The 21,143-nt window shown below is 39.5% G+C and overlaps 1 protein-coding gene and 2 long non-coding RNA genes across 12 annotated transcripts in view; 2 read left to right on the forward strand and 1 right to left on the reverse strand.

Moving 5' to 3' along the window:
* LOC100742560 (dorsal-ventral patterning protein Sog) overlaps positions 1 to 21,143 on the reverse strand; it is a 101,394-nt gene that overhangs the window by 1,910 nt on the left and 78,341 nt on the right. For 7 of the 9 annotated variants that reach the window (XR_004462206.1, XM_012388799.3, XM_024369575.2 and 4 more), the window contains 5 exons: positions 17,653 to 17,782; positions 8,948 to 9,013; positions 7,069 to 8,865; positions 5,512 to 5,663; positions 3,873 to 4,193 (listed from right to left, as the gene is read on the reverse strand). Coding sequence is in view for 8 of the 9 variants with exons in the window: in XM_012388799.3 (XP_012244222.1) it covers positions 3,873 to 4,193; positions 5,512 to 5,663; positions 7,069 to 8,865; positions 8,948 to 9,013; positions 17,653 to 17,782 (2,466 nt within the window). In the remaining variant the exon portion in view is untranslated. Of the gene's footprint in view, positions 1 to 3,117; positions 3,263 to 3,872; positions 4,194 to 5,511; positions 5,664 to 7,068; positions 8,866 to 8,947; positions 9,014 to 10,197; positions 10,320 to 17,652; positions 17,783 to 21,143 lie in introns of those variants that run through there. The other 2 variants (XM_033322274.1, XM_024369578.2) reach the window with 2 other exon arrangements.
* On the forward strand, positions 10,405 to 12,997 carry LOC112213320. 2 transcript variants are annotated; one of them, XR_004462210.1, is made up of 5 exons: positions 10,405 to 10,477; positions 10,588 to 10,915; positions 11,000 to 11,162; positions 11,581 to 12,801; positions 12,884 to 12,997. It is a non-coding gene; the product is annotated as an uncharacterized LOC112213320 (long non-coding RNA). The 2 variants fall into 2 exon arrangements; XR_004462211.1 differs by having other exon boundaries at positions 12,905 to 12,995.
* Positions 15,611 to 19,072, forward strand: LOC105681128. Its single transcript, XR_004462209.1, has 4 exons — positions 15,611 to 17,187; positions 17,315 to 17,909; positions 18,007 to 18,189; positions 18,495 to 19,072. It is a non-coding gene; the product is annotated as an uncharacterized LOC105681128 (long non-coding RNA).

Genomic DNA, 21,143 nt, shown 5'->3' on the forward strand with positions numbered 1-21,143 from the left:
ACATACGGCGAAATTCGCTTTAGAACCGACGCCATTTTTCAATTTAGATCTGGGCATCGCGTTTCGTAATTTTTATATAAATATCGAGCTTTTTTATCGCGTCGTTGGTTATGTTTTTACGATATGCTAAATTATGTACAACATGGAAGACGCAATGATAATAACGCACTTTTTCCAGGAAATGTAACCCTAACCTACAACCTTAACCTTACCTTACCTAACCCTAACCTAACCTTAAAAGTAAGGCATGTTTCTATTAGAAGACACAAACTTAACCTAGGTACAATAATAGTAAATGTAATTTTTCTTTCAAAGGACACAAACCTAACCTATATATAATTGAGATGACGTAGTGGACGCTAAAACGAATGTATAATAGAGACACATTGGAATAACATCTTGCGGATGATCTCGCAATTACAACAATCGAAAAATAGCAATACTTCTTCCCCATGTAGTGTTGGTCCGCGCGCACAATCCGTGGCTGCGTTCCATTTTCATCGTAATGGATGGACTCTTTTGGGTCGGTCCAGGCGAACGAGTCCGGTTAAAGGTTTTCTCCTTAAAGGTTTCTGGTCGTGGCCGTGTCTGGATATCACAACGGGGCTACCATTGAAAAACTTCTAACGAGTATATATTGCGAAGCCGTGCGAGTAGAAGTAAAGCAAGTCGCAAGCCGTTTCATCGATGAGATCTTCGCATAAATGATGAAATGCGAACGAAAATGCTCGGAAGAAACACGGCCAATAATTAATTATTTACTCACATGTATTGGAGATCTAATACGAATAGCGTGACAATTAAAATTTTAAAATAAAATATTTTATCATGTTTAAATCATAAAATACAACTGATTTCCACCATTTGTCATTTAAAAGATTTCCAACTTTTGATATCTTTTATTATTTGATCTAAAGCTTTTATGGAACTAGTCTGTTATTTATTCGTTTATTTCAGGTTATTCAGGTTTGTTGTTATACGAGCAATAATAATCACTGAGAATGTTAAGTCGATTCATAACTATCTGAAGATAGATAGAGGTAGACGATCCTTAATTCGTACAATAAAATAAAAATCTGATCATTATAAGACTAGCAAAATATAAAAAAAGGCCTGCGAATGAGCCACAAAATTGACTGTCAGTTTTTCTGTGTATAAAATTTCCGGCGTTATTGGTAGATTCGATCATAAGGAAAGTGCAAACGACCATTACCATTGAGTACTTTTAGTAAGATAGATATATCGTTAATGTTAAAACCTTCTATAACCTTGAACGACCTTTGTTCCAACTTGTAGAACACGTCTGGACAAGTGTCGTTGCACCGAGACCAAAGAAGGATACGCGAGTCCGCGAAAAAAATCAAGGCGCCCCTGAAATTTCCTGTACACTTCCATTCGAAAGAAAGTTAGTCTATGTTTCACGGAAACCGGTTTTTCCTATTGTTTAAAAAGATATCTCACTAGTCTATATAAATTATTCAATATTCGGTATTGTTTAACCGCGATAATGTTGTAAACATTATAGACTCGTTTAGTTTCATTTGAAACATTATTTATAAAAAGAATGTTATTGAGCACGCATGTAGAAAAGGATGGTGAAAAGAAAAATTAGTACGAAATTCTAAATTTTAACTAAAAGCTTCAAATGCTAACCAGAATTTCTTGAAAAACCTAACCTTTTAATTGAAAATAAATAAATCTTTTACGGAATCGTATCTACTCGATGCATTTTGCCAATGATGGTAGAAAGGTAGTAAAGATGTGTCTCCTCAATCGTGTCGGCCAGCAACTTCAAGCACGAGTGGAATGCAGCTGATGAGAGGGTAACCAGCGATCGTGTAAACCGGAAATTGTCGCACTTGCTGGCTAAAGTACCGTGACGATCTCGCGCTACTAGTTCTCAACACTACACGTCCAATAAGATCCACTTTACATCATTACAATACCAAAAGAAATCCATTATTAGTAATTGGACTTTGCAACTATGTTCTATCTTTCTGTACTACCGATAATGAAGAACGCTGCAAAATTTTTTGTCTAGTCCCGCAATTGTCCTAACAACATAGTAGTAAGTTTATAATATGCGTTAAGATATATCATTCAGCTATTCTCATAATTGGATCTTTGCATCTGTATCTTACTTTCTTGTAGCTTCGCAAATTGCACACGTGCAAACCATCAATTTCCCTGTGACAGCAAAGTGCATTGATACTCTGACGATTACAACTAATTTCTAAGTTTATAAATAGAATGACTATATTGATCATCCTAGTTTCCCTGTAATTCATGTAACGTAAAGTTGCATTTACTATCCACAGCACTAATTTGCAAATTCTCAAAATTAATTCTCGGCACATCTTACATCGCGTATTTAAAAAATGATATCGATTCATTTAATAACTCAATTTATTTTAGTTACCCACAATTGCACCAAGCGTTCGCCAAATGCAGCGTACATCTCTATAATATCAATCTAATCGAAACGCCTTCGATCCGTATTTTCGCGAGATTGCACTGAATGCCCTATAAATGCAATTCATACAATCACGTATCAGCCTAATCTCACAACAGCCGCAAATTGCACCGAGGCTCTAGTGGTCGCGGTTACAAACTGCCCTAACCTCTCTACCAGCGAGGCGTGTAATCATAATCTGCCGAAATTCGCACGAGCGCCACCGTCGATTGAAAGGATTCGCATTCCGCGCGTCAAATGGTGGCCAATTGGCGGCCACAAAACCGTCACGATCCGGGAACGATGGACCGCGCTTTCATGCACCGACGCAATCTCATCTTTGCCGCACTTATCGCACGTGAACAAAGAAAAAACGACGGTAGATCGACCACGAGGAATCTCCAATGACTCTAGCGGCGCTCCGCGCCAACAGTAATAGTCTCGAGTCGTTTCGAGCGCCTGACTTCAATTCTAGACTTTGAAATTACAAAGCTGAAGTATATGAAGTATTTTAAGTTGACAAATAGAATATATGAATCATTTCTTAGAGTTTAGAACTTTTAAATATCCTACTTTGAAAAGATTGTTATTTATATAGAGGTTATGATATAATTGAATAAATAATATGGTTTGTAATAGGTTTCTTATTAGATATTTCTTCCAAGTTACAAGAATTTTGCAAGTGTTTTGAATAAATTATCTCATATTACGACACGGGCCTCACGAATCCCACGGAGTCGATTTATTACAGCGTTTAATTAGATTATACAAGAATCAGTCAGCGGTGTGTAGTCGGTGGAAGAGCGGCGCCTGTGAGATACGAGGTGCTGATTGTTAATAGACCTCGTGCATAATTAGTTACGCTAGACTAATTTGTAAAAACCATTGGAACATGAAACCGGGTGCTACTTGAAAACAGGACAGGACAATTATTTATACAAATAACTGTCATCTATCCACGTTGCACAGTCCCTGCTATACACCTTGATACATCTGAGCAAATAAAACTTTAGAAGTAGCTAATAAGTACTAATAAGAAAATTACCTATTAAAATGTCACGTATACCATTGTACATTTTTGAAACTCTCGAATCTCTCTCTATGAATTTACTTTAAACTAGAATCTAGGATCTACGTAGATCTTTCAGGTCTGAGAAAAGTTTTGCAACCCCGACTATATCATATAATGCAACTAATAAGATAACTAATAAGATAACAAAATTATCCATATCGCATACTTTCAAAACCCTTAAAAAGTATTACTTCAGATTAACGTATCACAAGCTTCCCAGATTCTCCAAGTATGTATAATAAAAATTCTCAAACTACGACCAGTATCAAAACGACTGCAGCGCCGCCACGCGGGAAAATTCGTAAAGATAAAAAATGAAACGCGTGTCTATTAAACAGTGATTCTCACCTTGCACCTGCACTTGACGCATTTCATTTCTCCGTGCGAGTGGACTCGTGGATGCCACTCCATCCCGTTCTCATACGGACCACCAAGGGGATACTTGCAACCGCCGGAAGCCAGTATCTCATCAGCAGTGCGCCTAGTGGATGGCGCCGCCTGGTCCCGTGGTAAACGTGTCGTGTCGCCCCCAACTCCTGCGATCGTGCTAGGCGTCATCGCCGGACACTGTCTGCAACATGCCTTCTTACTGGGTCTGAAGGCGATCTTCTCGTCGCAATCCAATGGCGGGCACTGTACCCGCGGACATTTCACCTCTAGCGTAACGGGCTGCAAAATAAATGGACGTCCACAGTCAAAACCTAATGCCGCGTTCACATTGCGACTATGAATGATAGGAGGTCCTCAATCTCTTTGTTCTCAACCCTTTGTAGTCTGAGTATTCATAATATTCAGTGAAAGAAACAGATGTCTACTTATGTTACAATCCTTTAATTATGTTCATAAAAATATGAAATTATATACAAAGAAAAAAGTCAAAGACTCAGATAATCGAAGCAATCAGTTCTCTTTCTACATGGATTACATTGTTCATAGTTAAATTCCATAATACTAATTGAATTCCAAATAAGTATGTGAACGCGATAAGGTTAAATCGAACAGCCAGAGTATCAGCTTCTGATTTGTCGACGTATACAAACACATTATCCGGCATCAGTGTTTCTACTCATTACACGTACGGAGTTGGTCAAGCGCGATTTAAGTGACAAGCAACGAATCAAAAGTAACGTCTTATCTCCGGTAATGAACATGACTCGGTGCAACGTGTCTCCAGGCATGACTTCAAACAATTCTCTAATATCTATTTAGAAAGGCCTGTCACTGATTGCCGATCGCGGCGCTCGCAACACGGAGCTCCTTTTCATGACTCGGCAGAGAGCAACCGCATTCTTCTGGCGCAACGAACTCGCGCGAGCGCGCCCCGGTGTCTAGTTGAATTTTTCATTCGCACGAAGCTTTTATAACCGTGTTGCCTACGAGAGAGCGCATTATAATATATGTCGCAGGATCGACGCCGATGCTGGAATCGTTACGAAACTCTCTGGCCGACCGCGACGAGAGTGAACGTATGGTAAAGAAGTAAACAAAGAATCTGGAAAAAGTCAGCCGTCTGCGTGGAATTCGAACCGTGCCTTGGAACCGTCGTGCCTCGCGCGTTTCAGCCGTTCTGTTCCGCATCATGGGACCATTTAAATTCCAACACGTTTCGAAATTCGACCTAAGGTTCAAGAATATTTACATCACCGCTTATTGTGCTCGGCAGAAAAAGTGGTACTCACGCGAGAGAAACCTTTGGAACTTGTCTAAATGAATTATAGACTGTTAATCATGGGAATACGTAGTAAATATACTTGGAAATATTCTATCTTTACAAAAGTTGAATTTCATTCGTTTACTTTAACAAAGTCTGAAGAATTTCGTGCAGAATTAAGTTTTCTTTCTATAGCTTGACTGTAATCGGCTCACCGGTCACTTCTCTACTCTAAAAAAAGTGATTAAATGGCGGAGTATCGCTATCTCAGTCGATTAAATTCACGCGTACCACTACAGAAAGGCAATGGTAGATTAAGAATAATAAAAAACTTACATCACACGTGCAAACTGCGCAAGTGTCGAACCCCATTGGTGGCAAATATGGATGCCATGACGCTCCTGGTAGGTGGAACTGGCCAGCCAGTGTGCAACCTCTTGTCACCGAACTGACATTCTTCCCCGTCGCATTCATGTTGATCCCTGGACCTATACGAACAATCCATGCCATTACTCCAAGCCGCGTATTTTTAGTTTATGTTATTTGTCGCAACGTACATGCGCAACAACATAACCTATTTACGAGCGAATCTTCCAGGAAATTATTATATACCCGTTAAGCCGAAGCGAACTGTACTAGCGGCTTTTAGATACAAATAGCGCAACAAATAATGAAACCGGATGAACAGAACATCGTAATCAATTTAATTAGATACAGTAGGACATCAATGTACCGGCGATGTATCGAAGAAAATGACGCATTGCTTTAATTTGATTCTACTAGAGGGCTTTTTCTCGACCAGCAGCAACCGGACTGATACGTCTCTATCGCACACGACAAATGGTTAGTAACTTCCGATTTATTCGACCGATTAATCGGTCAATGACAAAATTAATGATTAAATAAGTTTGACTCAGCTTGTAGAATAACGCGTTCGTCGTCGTATCAGTGATAAACACAAATCCAATTAACATTGATTAAAATAAATATTAAAATAACAGTATATATGTATATCTGAATTAAGTAAATTATATCGTCCACGATGAAATCATGTTTCCTCGAGGCAAAGATTTCAACGTTTGAACGGCTCTTAATGTTTCTTTGCAAAAAACGAGGAGTGACAAGTGGAATCGGACAAGTTGCGAAATAAATTTGCCTTATTTCACGATCGATAAGCGATCGTGTAATCTAAACAGGATCGTAAGTAGCTGTAACTAATTCCGCGCGATTACTTTCATCGAACGTGTCACGGTAATCGGATTGAAAATTGGCCACGGTCATTCTCTTAATTCCCTACGACTCTATGGTGTTTGTTGAAACGACGGGATACGAAATTGAAGGATAATTAATCCGGCGTTTTCTACGGTTTATTCTAGATTACGAGGATTCTAGTCGTGTTTCTGATATAAACATAATTCCTTATGACGATGAGAATTAAAAGAGCTGGTCGATAAATATAGAAGAAGATGAAGACTTGATTATAGTTTTAAGCGACATCAATTTGCAGAAGCGTTTAAATATTAAAGTGAATAAAAGAAATTCAACGTATATTATGATGATGAGATAGAAAGAGGTCCCTGAAGACGGTACAAGAGAGAGAAGAATACTGTCCACTTTAGCTCACAGTCTAGCCACGTTACGTGTTATACTGCTTAAAATACGATTATGAGTTAAACACTTGAATTTATTAAAAATAATCAATTAGGTCTGCCTTTGTTTTGGAGGCCTTTTTCCAGTTCTACACAGTATAAGACATATGAGCCCTGCATGGAGTTCCAAGAACAAGCTTTCTTCTTAATAAATCAACATAAAAAATCTTGTTTTTCTATTATATACATATCTCCCCATATAAATGAGAAATAAAAAAAAACAGTGAAAATAAAAATAACTTACTTGAACAAATAGGACAACAGTGACCAGAAGCAGGCCTCAACTGCTTGCCCTCAGCGCAGGTAAGAACTGGACAAGGCATTGGATCGCACTGTGGTAGTCCACGGTGACAGTGGCACATGTAGCACGGATCTGTGCTGGAGGTCCACTGAGTACCCTCTTCGTAAAATCTAGTCTCATGGAAGCACGCGCCAGTTTCAATATCCGACCTGGGTGGGTAAAGATTATACGCGACCACCGAGGCAACATCGTTATCCGCATAATGAGGAAGACAGCTGAGCGGCGCCCTGGCTTTGAACGGAGCCTTCAAAATCCTTTCAGCCTGTTTATCAGTTACTTCAAGGAAACCAATACCAGATTCAATTCTGTATAATTCCACTGGTGAGAGTCCAGTGACAGAACCTTCCAACACGTATCCAGTGAACTCTTCCAATAATCTCCTAGCTACAGGTGCTCCTTGAACTACTAAGGGCATGGTTTCTAGATAAAGTCGGAGGGTGCGTGGTTCGTGGCTGTTTGTGGAAGACGTTTGAGGGAAGCCAGCAATTTCAAGCTCATAATGTAAAGAGCAGTCTAGATCGACAGCTGTCCAGACCAGACCAACTGGACCAGGATTTAAAGGTTCCTGGGACAGTCTTCTGAGCAAAACAGGTGCAGCAGTATCTTTAGCATCAGCTACAGGTCTCTGTAGTAATCGGCCACGCAACATAGATCCAACGTGCGAGGCAGCAACAACTGCAAGTTCTCCATTAAACAAGGGTTCAAGGAATCGTGGTCCTGGACGCTCTAAGGATCCATTAGCTAAACCATCAACAAGAGAAGGCGTCAGATCTTCCAATTCGGTGCGACGTTTACCACCTTCATCTACTAATGTTACCAAAGGACTCTCTTCTTCCAGTCCTATCAACTGAACGCCATAACGCAACGAACCAGCGCGATCTAAAAACGCCCAGGCCAATCCAGAAGCTGCTGAAGGTGTTTCTGAGATCAGCAAAGTTTGATACATCTCGCAGTTGGCACGTGGACCCACTACCCCGGCTAATCGAAGTGCCTGAGGATCTTTTCTTGACATTATGCTAATAGAGAGCTTGCCTCTTGTTAATAAACGAAGGTCCGCCCCAGATAAGGCGCTCCGAACTTCCCCAAAGTTTAATTCGTTCGACGGCTTCTTCACTATTATTTCCTCCCGTAAAACTACATAATCCTTCTCCATGTGTTCCAATTGGACGATTAGTGGTACTTCGGAGACATCGTTAGGTAGAAAGACGCCATTGAATACCAAAGATACGTGGATAGATGGCGCTGATGCCGAGGACGCTGAAACTATGGCGGTAGCTCCTGCACCTGACATCAGCGAGCGATCCACTCCCATTGTGGGCTCCAACAAGGAAGAATACTGTTCCGTGGACAAGGCGCGATAACGGGACAACTGTCCAGTCAAGGTAGCCGACGGTTCCCATATAAAGGACACGTGCAGGCGTTCCTCACGCAGCAGTTTCCTGTAATCTCGAGGGACCCTCCTCCATACTCCACAAAGTTTACCTGTAGCATTTTGGTACACTCCACCAATAGGGTCGATCGTCTGTTCCTCTAGAATACTTCCCGATCCATCGATAAATTGTATGTTTCTTGGACGAGGAGTGGATGTTGACAAATAAAAGGAATAGTACAGATTTTTGCGGTGAAATGTGAAACGACCTGTGGCCAGATAGTTATAAGCACTGTTGTACATTGATGTCGGGCTGGGTTCATCGCGACGTAGTACCTGAGATGTTTTACCAGTTAAAAGTGTCCCAAAATCTGGAAAAACATGGGAATACATTGGGTTAGGTTTGGATAAATCTTCGGATGCACCGAATTGCAAATTGATAGGGACAATTACGTTTTAGACTTCGTTCCTCTTCCTCGGAGGTCAATTGCGCTGGCAAATCCTGCACTATGTCGCTACCTGTAACATGATAAACGATCAAATTTCACTCAACAGTTTATATAACAAACGTTTTTTCGCTATGATTATTTTTTACTGTTGAACGTCTATCTAACAATATTTCCTCTTCTAACTTCTCGTAGGCAACTTGGTTTGTTTATTTTCCTGTCGAAATTTTACCCGTGATCTTAGGAGCAAATTTTTATTGTTTGTAAGAAAAGTTCCCGTAAAAAATTTAGGCGTGGATATAAAGATCCAACTTTCTCATGGAAAGTGCGAAAATATGTTTGCTAATGGAGAGCTAACCTTCCAAAAAAATTTGAAGTATCAGCGCCATAACGGATTTTCAATTTCCCATAACGTCAAAAGTCGCTAAACTAGCGATGAATACCGGTAAGATCGTGGCCCGCAAAAAAACTTACTTTATTGCCTCGTAAAACGATCACGCGCGCGCCACCGTCGCCCAAACTCCTTCCTTCTGGCGAGAAACTTCTCGTTAAAGCTCATTTTGTATGGAGCAATGATATATGTCGAGGCTTTATACCGGTCGGCGTAATGCCCATATCGAATCTCTAAAATCGCACATACGAAAGTATTTAAACACTTACCACGGAAAAATTTGATGTATATATTCTGTGTGAATACGCGTGTCAGGTTTGTATCGTATAACACACATAATACAATCATAAAGGATTTCTACAAGTGTTCAAATACGCGAACCACTGTACGTCGCTTCGAGAGAAGATGTACGCACTTCTCCCATTTTCGTATTCTTCCTCGTAAGGATAATAGACGCGTGGTATGCACGTTAAAGCAGCGTATCACATCTTCGATTGTAAAGTCAAGAAATCTCGTATGGTGGCGTATCGATTACAAGGCGGCAGACACATTGAAGTCGCAACGTAGAACAAAAATAATCGATGGAGAAGGTGGGTAAAGAAGATGAAAGAAAAGTAGAAAAGAAGAAATTAACTACAAATAGAAAGAAGGAGAACCTAAAGGGGAGAGGAAAGGAGAGAAAGAAAGGGAAAAGAAAAAGAAAAGAGTGAATCCTCATTCAGCCAAGATGTGTGTATGAACCATAAAGAATGCCCGTGGGGTAAGAAAAGAGGAGGCTGGCGCCAACCACCGCTACTTTGAATGTTGCTTTTATGGCGCATACCGCGCCGATCCAGCCGCGCGGATACATTAATTGGTATACGTACAGTGTACAGTGCGTGCCAGTGACAGCCACCAATAGCCATGGAGTATCGCGACACGCCGTGCCGTTTCACCTTTCTACCCGTCGTTTCCTATACCTCTTAACCTCTCGATTTATGGATATTCGTTCCACGGGATTTTATACCAGCACGTTTCCTTACTAATTTGTTTCTATCTTACTCTCTTCGCAATTGTACGAAGCGGCCATCTTCTTTTTCTTTTGCAGCATTTTCAAGTACAAAGTTCTTTATGAAAATCGGTTATCACGCAACACATATAAAGACGGTACTTAATCTTTGTTCGTATTTTGAGATTTGAATTTAAATTCAAATTCCAATCGCATGTTTTATAGAAAAACATATCAGTGAAAAATTAGAATGAATTATTATTTTTAGATTGCTGTTGAATTAAAAAGTAAATGGGAAAGATGTTATCGAGCTCTGAAGTCGTTGAAGATTCCGTACACTGTACCGTCGGAAAGCCATGTGGCTCATGGCGCCTCGTTTCTTCTCATCTCCCTCGCATTAAGAGTCCAACAAGATGCCAAAAAGGCTACACGTTTCTAACAATTACGTCAAGCTTGATACGCTGATGCATCCAACATTGTTTGTAAATCATCATGAAAGATGACGCCAGGAATGGCGCACGTTAGACAGCGCTATAAATTTATTTAATAAATGGCGCTACTGGCATCAATTTCAGATACTTTCTACTTATTTTTAAGTACGGCAGATTTTTGTAAATGTTATTAGCACGTGCGTATTTCATTTCTATACTTTGATAAAGATAAACTTTCTTTTATTTTAGAATGCAGTAAATGTTACTTTCACAAGTCCCATTGCAAAAAATAATAGGCTACCATTTCCTAAAATCGAGGGACGTAGATTTTGGATTTTACGGCAGCTGAACGTGACTAGAAGGAGCGTTACGGCCAATTTAATAGCTTTCACGCGAGAATCGACACTACGCGGTACGTTTGACCGAAGGTCGGTCGTTATTCAGGATTAAGTTGCGCATGAAAACGGCGCCAAAATCACTGGGCCCGCCTAACTGACCACCATTCACATTCTCTGAAACACAAAATCTTATAACAACGTCTTTCTTTCATTAATTTACAACCTTCGAAATGTTTACCTGAAGCTCTGTAATGAGGCAGGTGACAATAAAACTACAGAAAAATATATTAAGTAACAAGACTAGTTTCCAATTTCAATCTTACTAGTAGCATACCAATCACGAAAAATTCTTAAGATGATCGTTCGTGATGCTGTTCAATCAATTACCAACCTTTTCTTAGTGTATTACTATTACTTAGTGTATTAGTATTACTGTATTACTTAGTGTATTAGTATTACTAATAATCAGCAGAGAAATAATTTTTCTTACAGGCTAAAAAAGAATTCTATCTTAAAAGGGATAACTGTATGATGGTAATCACGTCGACAGAGGATTTAAAAAAAAAAAACTTCAACAAAGTTGCTGTAATGAATACACTTTTAAACGATCTACCATAATACTCTGGACAGGGCCGTATATTAACCCAACGCTAATTACGCGATGCTCATGCATCTTTCGATGTCTCGACCCTTCGTTGCTCTTCCCGAGAGAACGCGGGAGATTCAACAAGTTTCGTCATTATCCAATGAATGGAACTCCTTTCGCGTCTTCTGCCAACATCCTGGACACGTTGTCGTCCGTTGTCCGAGCCGATGAGAATCGATGTGACAGTCCAATCGACGGGCTCACGGGTCACAGTTTCTTCTCGCGGGACATAAAAGGGAGACGGCCGCGTATTGGTAATCGTAAGCGACTTCACCTTCCATCAGCAGGGGGCAACAAGCCTGCCAGACGACGACGCGAACACGACCACGATGACAACGGCTGAAGAATGTAGGGGGAAAACAAATTTCTGCGCGTTGAAACTTTATACTCGTAAATAACGATAAGCGATACATCTTGAAACGGGGAAGAATTGATTCTATCAGATACGCAGGAATTTTTTACTTGCTTGCTGTAGAAGATTGTATAATCTGTACTTCAGTGCTATTTTCATTGCAAACTTTTGAATTGTTATTTATCTGATATAAGAGTACCAATCGAAATGGATGGACACTAGGCAACTATGAAATTTTGTTATCGCTATATAACCTGTTATGACTTATTAATTATTGTTTCATATGTTTTCAGAAGCAACTATCTTTCTGTTCCTAGAAATGGATACTATGACTTTTTTTAAGGTGAGCGGAAATATTGCTATAACGGGCTGGTTCTTGGGGCTTTGCAGCACCATATCGAGATGACCTTTTCGAATCTGGTTTTTCCGGGTACCAGCCATGTCAGATGGGTGGAAATGATACATAGATATCTAAGGAACCTGTGAATGAGAAACTTAATGCAACTTGCGACTAAATTGTTGAACGCGATAAGTTATTCGAGACAAATATGTGTCGCGCCTAACATAGACAAATTTCTCTATACGGGTATGCTCTCACGGCATATGTTTATTATTGGTCAGTGCAACACGATGCCGTGCCCATTTTCACTGCCCATGTTCCGCCGTACGTTAATTAGGAAAAAAAAGAGGAATTACTATTCGTTTGTGAATAAAGGTACATTGTATAATAAATCGTTCGCAGCTACAGTAGTTACAACCTTAACGAATATAGATATGATTTTACTCGTAAATTACAGGTAGACGTAAAAATGTTTTAGGGATTTTTATCCGCTGAGGTTGACCTGCCTGGAATCTGGTACAATTACGTCCGTGTTTTAATCGCTTTCGAATACGTATATGTCTATTTCCTGCTCTTAAAAATATCGACTAATAAACAAATTTAAAAAACGGTTCAACCACCGACATTTTTGAAAAACACACCAGTCCTCCCTCTCCCCCTATGGAGGCAATTTAAAGTATGCGTGATAGCAAGCAACGAGGGAGTGGTTGACAAAGATAATAAGAAAAAGGGGCTCGAGGGAGTGGAGGCAGACACGAAATTAACGACGATAAAGCATGTCGGGAGGATAAAGAGCAATACAAGGAAAGACGATAAGAGGTGAACACGAAGAGGCAGCAGTAGCGACGAGACGATTGGTCAGCCTCATTGAAAGAGGAATGGTTTGCAATGATGCCCCTACCCCCCTGCTCCTCCCACACTGCTTCCCCCGCGACCTTCCAACCTTCCCACCAAGCCACGTCTCCTCGTCTATTCTCATTCCCGCGCGCGTTATGCCCGATCATTACGTATGCTAATATTTACATTTAGATTGCACGGCTTAATCGAAGTGACGCCATGCGGTAATATAGCCGGCGCCATGGCGCTAAACCGTGGCGCCCGACCTATCTCTTCTTTCTCTTTCTGCCTACCGACCACCACATCTCTTCTACTCCTCTTCCTCTCGTCGTTCTCCATTCTCTTCTTTTTTGCCTACACTGTCTCTCCTGCCGTTTCTTTATCATCGACCTTTTTTCCGCGCTGCTTTTTTCTTTACCGACCGTCCTTCCCGCCGCGTCGGTTACGCTTAATTCGATCTCTCTCACGGGTTGTTATTTCGCTTATCTGCCACACGCGGCTGTGTCCCACGGAACGGCCACGGGGTGGCACTATTTACGCTCAACAGAAATCCGACCCGCCATCTTCTTCCAATTGACATTATTTGACATAATTTTTTCGTAGTTGGCATTTGAGACGTTTTTTTCTTTTTTTTGCGCGACGGTGGAATCGTAACAAGGAGAATCGTATCTTCGGTTATGTTGGAATAATAAAGGTGCTGGATAACTGGGCTACCGGTTAAAAACTTCCCTCTTTAATTTCTCTTGATGTGGAAGGAAAAGCCCCTCCTCCTGGCTCTGATGTGATATTATCTCAAGAGGAGAGGCTACTTGCCGCCTATCTGGCCCTTTATTTGTTGTAAAAATGTAACATTAGGTATAAAATATAACAATAGCATCGTAAGTTTGTTAATGGTGATTAAGCAGTGGAACAGTTGAACTTACTAGTGCAAGAATATAAAAACATAGCGCGCGTATTCATTACTGGACTTATTATTAAGAATATCGACATATTCACGTTGCGAACGAGACGGCGCCACTCTGACGTTTGTATCCTCAATTATTGAAATATTCGACCGTAAGTATCGTAGATGTCTAGTCAAGATAAGTTCAAGGAAACAAGAAATGCGGAAAGATCGGTCACGTAGCGAATCGTTCTCTGAATAACATAGTGTTTTGAATGACAAAAAGCAGTATGCGAACACTAGGCTCGTTATGTATGGTAAACAAACAGTAACGATCTCATCGATACACTGTTAATTCCACCTAATTGTAAGTTTTACGTGGTTCTACTTTTCTTCTAGAGGCACCTGCGAAACTAGCGTCACTGCGCAAGCTCACGCTACGTACAACATAAGATGACATACTCATTCATAAGATCACGATAGGAGATTAACATGACGAAAATACGAAGGAATTTGATTATGGGGAAAATAAATGATAAAAAGAAAATGGCGATATGAAGGATCTTGTACGGCCGCGATAAAGAAATCTTCGGCTAGCCAGGAATGGAAATAGAAAGCACGCGGACAATGACAGCAGGCTTGTCCATGGTTAATAAATGTGAGCTCGCTAATTGATTCTAAGTAACCAATAAATTGCGCTGGCCGCATTGTAAAAGTGGTTATGGTGAACGTATGCGTGTGGCCGAGCGTTATCTTTCCGCTGGTGGTTTGTTCGTTTTTCCCTCCCAAGATCGCCTGCGCCTGTCGGCCGGCGCGTTATCATAAAAGCCCGCGCTTTTCCTCGCTCGTTTAAAAATGGCGGTCTCAATCGACGCTTCTCGCCAATGGTAATATGGTAAAATGGTAATATGGTCATCGCGGTATCGAGTAGAATACCGCGAGGATATCTTGAAACATCGTCCCTGCTATCAAGGTAATAAATCGCGATTCTTCAAAAAGATATTTTATTGCGAAAAGGTTATCATCTGGTATTATGTTTTGCAGAATTTTTTAGGCAATCGTGCAGAGCTACATTTTGTTGAATATTGATATCAATGTTTTATAGAATTCAATTAGGTTATCGAATGAAATGGACTATGAAGGTTCACTACACAAGGTTTTTTCTATTCTGCAATAGTAAGTAAATATAAAAATTATACTACCAGCTTGTCGCCGTAGGTAAAAAAGGATTTACAACACGTAGCACTAATACATTTTCATCTGTAGATAACACACGGAATTCTCGGTATTTATGGACTACGAACTATTTCTTTTTATAAAAGCCTCAAAGTTACTTTACATGCAACAACGACTTCTGCTCGCATAGATTATCTCATACATCGGTTGGACACGACACTTGTGATAATTATCGTTATAATGATGGTAACAGATAAATAAATATTAATAATTAATCAGCATAAATAATCAAATAATGCTATTGCTTTTTACAAATCTGCGTGCGTTGTTTAAAGATCATTTTATTGTTTACGAAACGACTCGGAATTTTATAAAACTAAAAAGTCATTTGAATCTCATTTAACTCGTTTCATCTTCTTCTGTCTTTTTATTATCATTCTCGTTTCAAACGTTTTGTATATGTAGATCTCTATTATATCTTTAGTTCATAGAAAACAGCATATAAACTTAATATCAAAGTTCTCATATATTGAGTTGGCAACTAGGTGATTGCGGATTTTGTCATTAAGCGGTATTGACAAATCCGCAATCACTTAGTTGCCAAACCAATATCTTCCATTTACCAATAATTCGATTTATCATCCAGCCAATATGTTAATAGAGCCGCTATATTTGTAAAAAGCTCACTATTAGGTCAGAATTCCGTTTATAAGAGAGCTAAATCCTTAACCTTTATTTCCAACCAGCCAATGTATTTCCACCTAAAAGCAAGAGGAATGGGCACAGGTATTTCGATCAGTTCATTTATTCCATCCGCATTCTATGGTAATTAACGGCGATATAGGAATCCATTGAAGAAAGAAAGGAGCCAAGTAACCGTACAAAGAATTTGGCCCGTGTTATTCAAGTGAAAGTTGCACATTTTAGAAATACTTCATACCGCAACGTTTATTGGGCGAGAAACAAAAGATAAAACTCTTGAATTGTGTCCTATAGATATAGCTATATTCTAATCATGTAACTTGTGTTTTTTTATCGAATAGTACTCGAAATTTCCGGTCCTGATTTCGATATCTGCAAGTCGGTCACCTATGATGCAAGAAGAGCATTACCAAGGGACAATGAGGGTGACATGCATTTATGTCATCTGTGTATGACTCATAGAACTTATAGTATAACCAGACAAACAATTCCTTGATAAGTATTAGTCTAAATTGTTCCTTTGTCACCTCGTTATCCTTTAAAATAGGCTTATAGATCTGAATTAAGAATAGAATGGGATAAAGGATATTATGAATTAAGAATAAAATTAGATAAAAGAGATAAGCATGTAAATCTTTTGCAACACTTTATATTGTTGCATGTAAGAGATCGTATACGTTGAATTGTACTCGAGAATGAAACCAAGTAAAAACCAAGTTAATATTGTAATTACAATTATAACATTTATGAAAGGAAAAAAGGCAAGGCAAAGCTAGGGCATCTTTCTTGGCAAAGAAAAGTAGCAAGTTGAAGTCTCTTATTTTGCAGTACTCGAAAAAAAGCTGCATATGCGCGTTAATCTGCTAATCCCTAATAAGAGTACTCGAGCATTGAGGCGATAATAAAACTGAAGCCACCAGGCGATAACGGTCAATCATGATTACATGGCATTGCAAATACGATTATCGGATCGATCGGACCGATAGAGAGACGTTCGAAGAAGCGACCGAGGAAGTGTTAAGAAGAAAAAGAGAATCCTCTAGAAGGCGAGAAAGACAACGACACAGACAAAAGAGGCAGTGATCATTGATAAATGATTTATGCAAGCCACTTGACTCTCATTAATATTTCCCGTCACTCAATATATTGGATCTATATCTTCTGTAAGCGCTAATCGTTACAAGTTTGCTGATAGTTATTGAGCATCTTTCGTTTTTAACCTTTTTTGATCGTCAGTACAATTATGGTAACTGGCAAATCGCAAAAGTTTCAGCAGCCTATACATTTCAGATTATTTCTCACAGAGATCAGTATTCTGATCAATGATATTGTGATACTAGCGCCTCTGTTGGCAGATTCTTTTGTTTCAAACATAACCTAGAATTAAGAACAGTAACGTATGAATGTTGACGATACAACAAAGTCTTCGGGTCATATAATAGCAATATTCTTATCTTGGAGATACCGTTGTATTAAATAAGGATACTACTATATGTGCCACAAGTGCAAGGAGTGTTCCATAACACGTCTACATGGAGGTCAGCACAAGTGCCTACATCTGCTGCTTTTTCTCAAATACAATGGATCCAATATCAAGTGTATGCAAAGAAAAATATGCTGTTACTTACTAAAGTCTCCAGGACAAGATTTGCAACACCTGCCTGGAAGGAGAACTGGCTCTTTGCACGTAAGTTCCGGGCATTCGTTCTTGATGTTACGGCAGTGAACCCGCGCTACGATTCGCCGTTTCTTCTGCACCTGAAACCAGAACATTATTATGTATTTTCACACATTACAACGTTTAAAATATTATCATGCTGTAACAGATGATTTTCAGTTGAACAATAGGGAAAAGTTTGAACGATGTCCGTTACGAAACAGAAATGTAAGAACTTAAAGAAACAGCGTCTAGGTTAATTATTATTCGAATAATGGCGAATGCTAACACGTTATTTTCCTTTTCCAAATTATTCGAATTCCAGCGAGTTTCTCCATCAGCCTGTTCATACTACTGGACACGTTCGCGGTGACGTTTGAAAGTGTGATTGTAATGTTTTCGAACCTGTAAACGTGCTTACATGTTTATTACTCCTTTACGCATCGCTGACGACGACAGTTGCAACGTTTACATGCACGGCGTGCATAAATCTATCGTCAAGTAATTGGTAGGTGTTATTGATCACAAAAGACTCGTTTATCACGGTCAATGGTGCCATTATTCGCGATACGATTTACAATACTCTATGGCAATATAAATTATCGTTTAACGTCTCTGTCGTTCACCATTTTCTACGGGTTTAGCGCGAAAAAGAATCGTCCACCTACCGGGGCTTGAACCGTGTAAATGGCGGCGTTGTTACCGATGTGTTCTACAATATACGTCTTATAAATTCATATTCCGCGGTATTGTAGTTCACTCCACTTTCTACCATAGATCTGCCGTTTCTACCTAAGGTATTTCTCTTTTCAGATGTCTTACTCGAGCTCCACTGTGTTGTTCTTTACGATGCATTCATAGCTCGATGGTACATGCACGATTCAATTCATGAACAACGCACATTCGTCTAGAAGAAACATTCCTTACTTGTTCATTTTTGTACAGGAATATATATAATATATTTAATAGTATATATATAATAGTATCCATTGAAATTTCCTGATGATAACGAAGGAACATGATCGTAATTATAATTTGTGATCAAATATCGTAAAAGGTTATGCGAGATTTCAATACATAGGCGTAGACGGAGACAAAACTAAATGATCAGATAATGGATCTAGGTATCAATGACGTTTAATCAAACTGGAACTAGTATTATCTGCTTAAGTTCTATTTGTTATATATTCTTGTAGCACACGCGTAGATTACTTAATAAGTAAACGAAATTAGTATCCACATTGCTGTACGAGTCAGCCATATTGAACGGAACTTTATTGATATTTGTTTCCACTACCTGCTCAATTATTTCTCTACCCGACTGTTACTTGTTTGTTTAAGTTCCATATAATGTAACCAGATAATAAAATAATGATATAAATAATAATATATAATATGAATTATAAATTAGCGATATAAAAACTATGATAATAAAAAAAAAGAAAAACAGGTAAAACTAGAACCATTGGATACAAAAATCGTAAAGTTCGAACGAGTTTCCAGCGATCCAGCAGACACGCGTTGACCGGTCGATAAATATCCGACTTTAGAGCAAATTTGCGGCGTCTAGTTATCTCTGGGTGTGAAAAACTAATCTCGAAAGATTCTTCTTCAACGGGACACCAACCAAAGGAATGGATAAGAGATCGTGCATCCGGCGAGGGTTCCGGTTACACTGGTGCCGAGAGCAGAAATTAAGTTTGGGGTTTTATAGAGCTGCATGGCATTCCTGAAACGCGAAACGATACGTTCGATGTTGATTCGAGTGACAAAATGAAAAAAAGTCAAGGGAGCGGAACGGCGCCGACCGGCGATCAGACAACGCAGACGTTGAACTTCGCATTACGGGAGAAACGGGGCGCCAGGAGTAAATTCCGAGATTCAGTGGCCCTCGTGAGATCGCGTGACAGTTATTTAACTGGGACCCGCTAAGCGAGTATGTCGGTGTATTTTTTATCGTCCAGAGATACATTTAGGTGCCTGCCGACGCATACCTCTAGTACTTCTGATAAGTTTCTACGACATTGCGAGATACAATGTAACAAAAAGTTTTTCAGCGATCTGGAAACATGAAGAACGATAATGATAAGGCCGATAGTAAAAAACGAAGCAACCATTTTTCCATCGACAAGTATTCAATTATGTTCTAGATAACGTGGCGTAAATCTATATAGCTTTCATAGAAACTAAATATAAATCTTCGCGATTTCTACGGACTCTGTATCTCGTTCTTTTCACTTTTACTCACACAAATGTTGAAATATTCCATTTTTTTGTCTCCTTAAGGAAGTTTTGAATATATCCTTCGACGTTGGACATTGTACAAATATAGCTGTGTGACGACGTGACCAAAAATACCATGCGACTGCGCTAATATCGTAACCAAACGGCCAATAAGTGTGTATAATGTGAGTATCCATATACGATGTCATGGGAACGTTTTTGCGAGACACAGACAGATCAATCCTAATGATCGTCTCGATTAAAAAACGTCCCGCTATTCGCACGAGCTGGCGTGGTCCACCCACCTACGATTTTCTCGCACCGTGATAGTCATTCATTATTTCGACATTATTCTATAGGTAATAATAGAAGCAAGACAAACGTTCTCGCCTGATCGGACAGGAAGTCGGTATCGATTTGTGCGTGAAGTCTCCTGCGTGGGTCGTTCTTCGAGCGTTCTCACTTCCAACAAATCTTTTGATTTATGCCGCTTCCTAAGAAAATGAACGAACCACCTCTAACCTCTTAATATGCTATTAAACCTATTTTCATGAAAAGCTAGAAATGTATCAAGTTGTAACATAATTCAGTTCGATTAAACGCAATATTCTCCCCTATTTAACTGAACGTACATACGTTACGACGTACTATCTACATCTGAGTGGCTAATTACATTATCAAGTTCTATTTTGACAGGCAAATCTAACAAACGTATGTGTCGAGCATAAATAGACGTAGTAACACTGGAAAATAAAACTAATAAGTAGACAGTGTACACTAGTCCCGTGTATGACTTTAGGTAAAGAAACGATGTCTCGTGTGATTCACGCGACGTGTCTGCCTGGTCGCTCACAACGAAGCCCGTGACCTATCAATAGCTCCTCATATACACTGAAGAGGGACTGTCATTCCACCGAAGACTAAAAATAGAGTTCGCGCGTCCGTCTATAAGCTGCTGGGTCCGAGCAGTTCTGTACCAATGCTCTCTCTCTCTCTCTCTTTCTCGATCACACTTTATTTTTTCTCTTCGTCTACCCTTTCGTCCCAGCCTGATCTTCGTTCCTTTTTCTTTTCTACGCCAGTATTTATAGCAGTTCCTCGTGAAATTTTTGCTCGCTCCTTACTGTTGATACTTCAATCGGCAAATATCGTTAACATTTATACTTCGATTCCAAAAAACGCTATTTTCTTTGAGTTGGCAATGTTTGGAATGTTTTAAGGTTAACTAAAAAGAACGAA

The sequence above is a fragment of the Bombus impatiens genome, unplaced genomic scaffold (genome assembly GCF_000188095.3).
Source record: "Bombus impatiens unplaced genomic scaffold, BIMP_2.2 scf_0582, whole genome shotgun sequence".
In the NCBI taxonomy this organism is placed as follows: domain Eukaryota; kingdom Metazoa; phylum Arthropoda; class Insecta; order Hymenoptera; family Apidae; genus Bombus; species Bombus impatiens.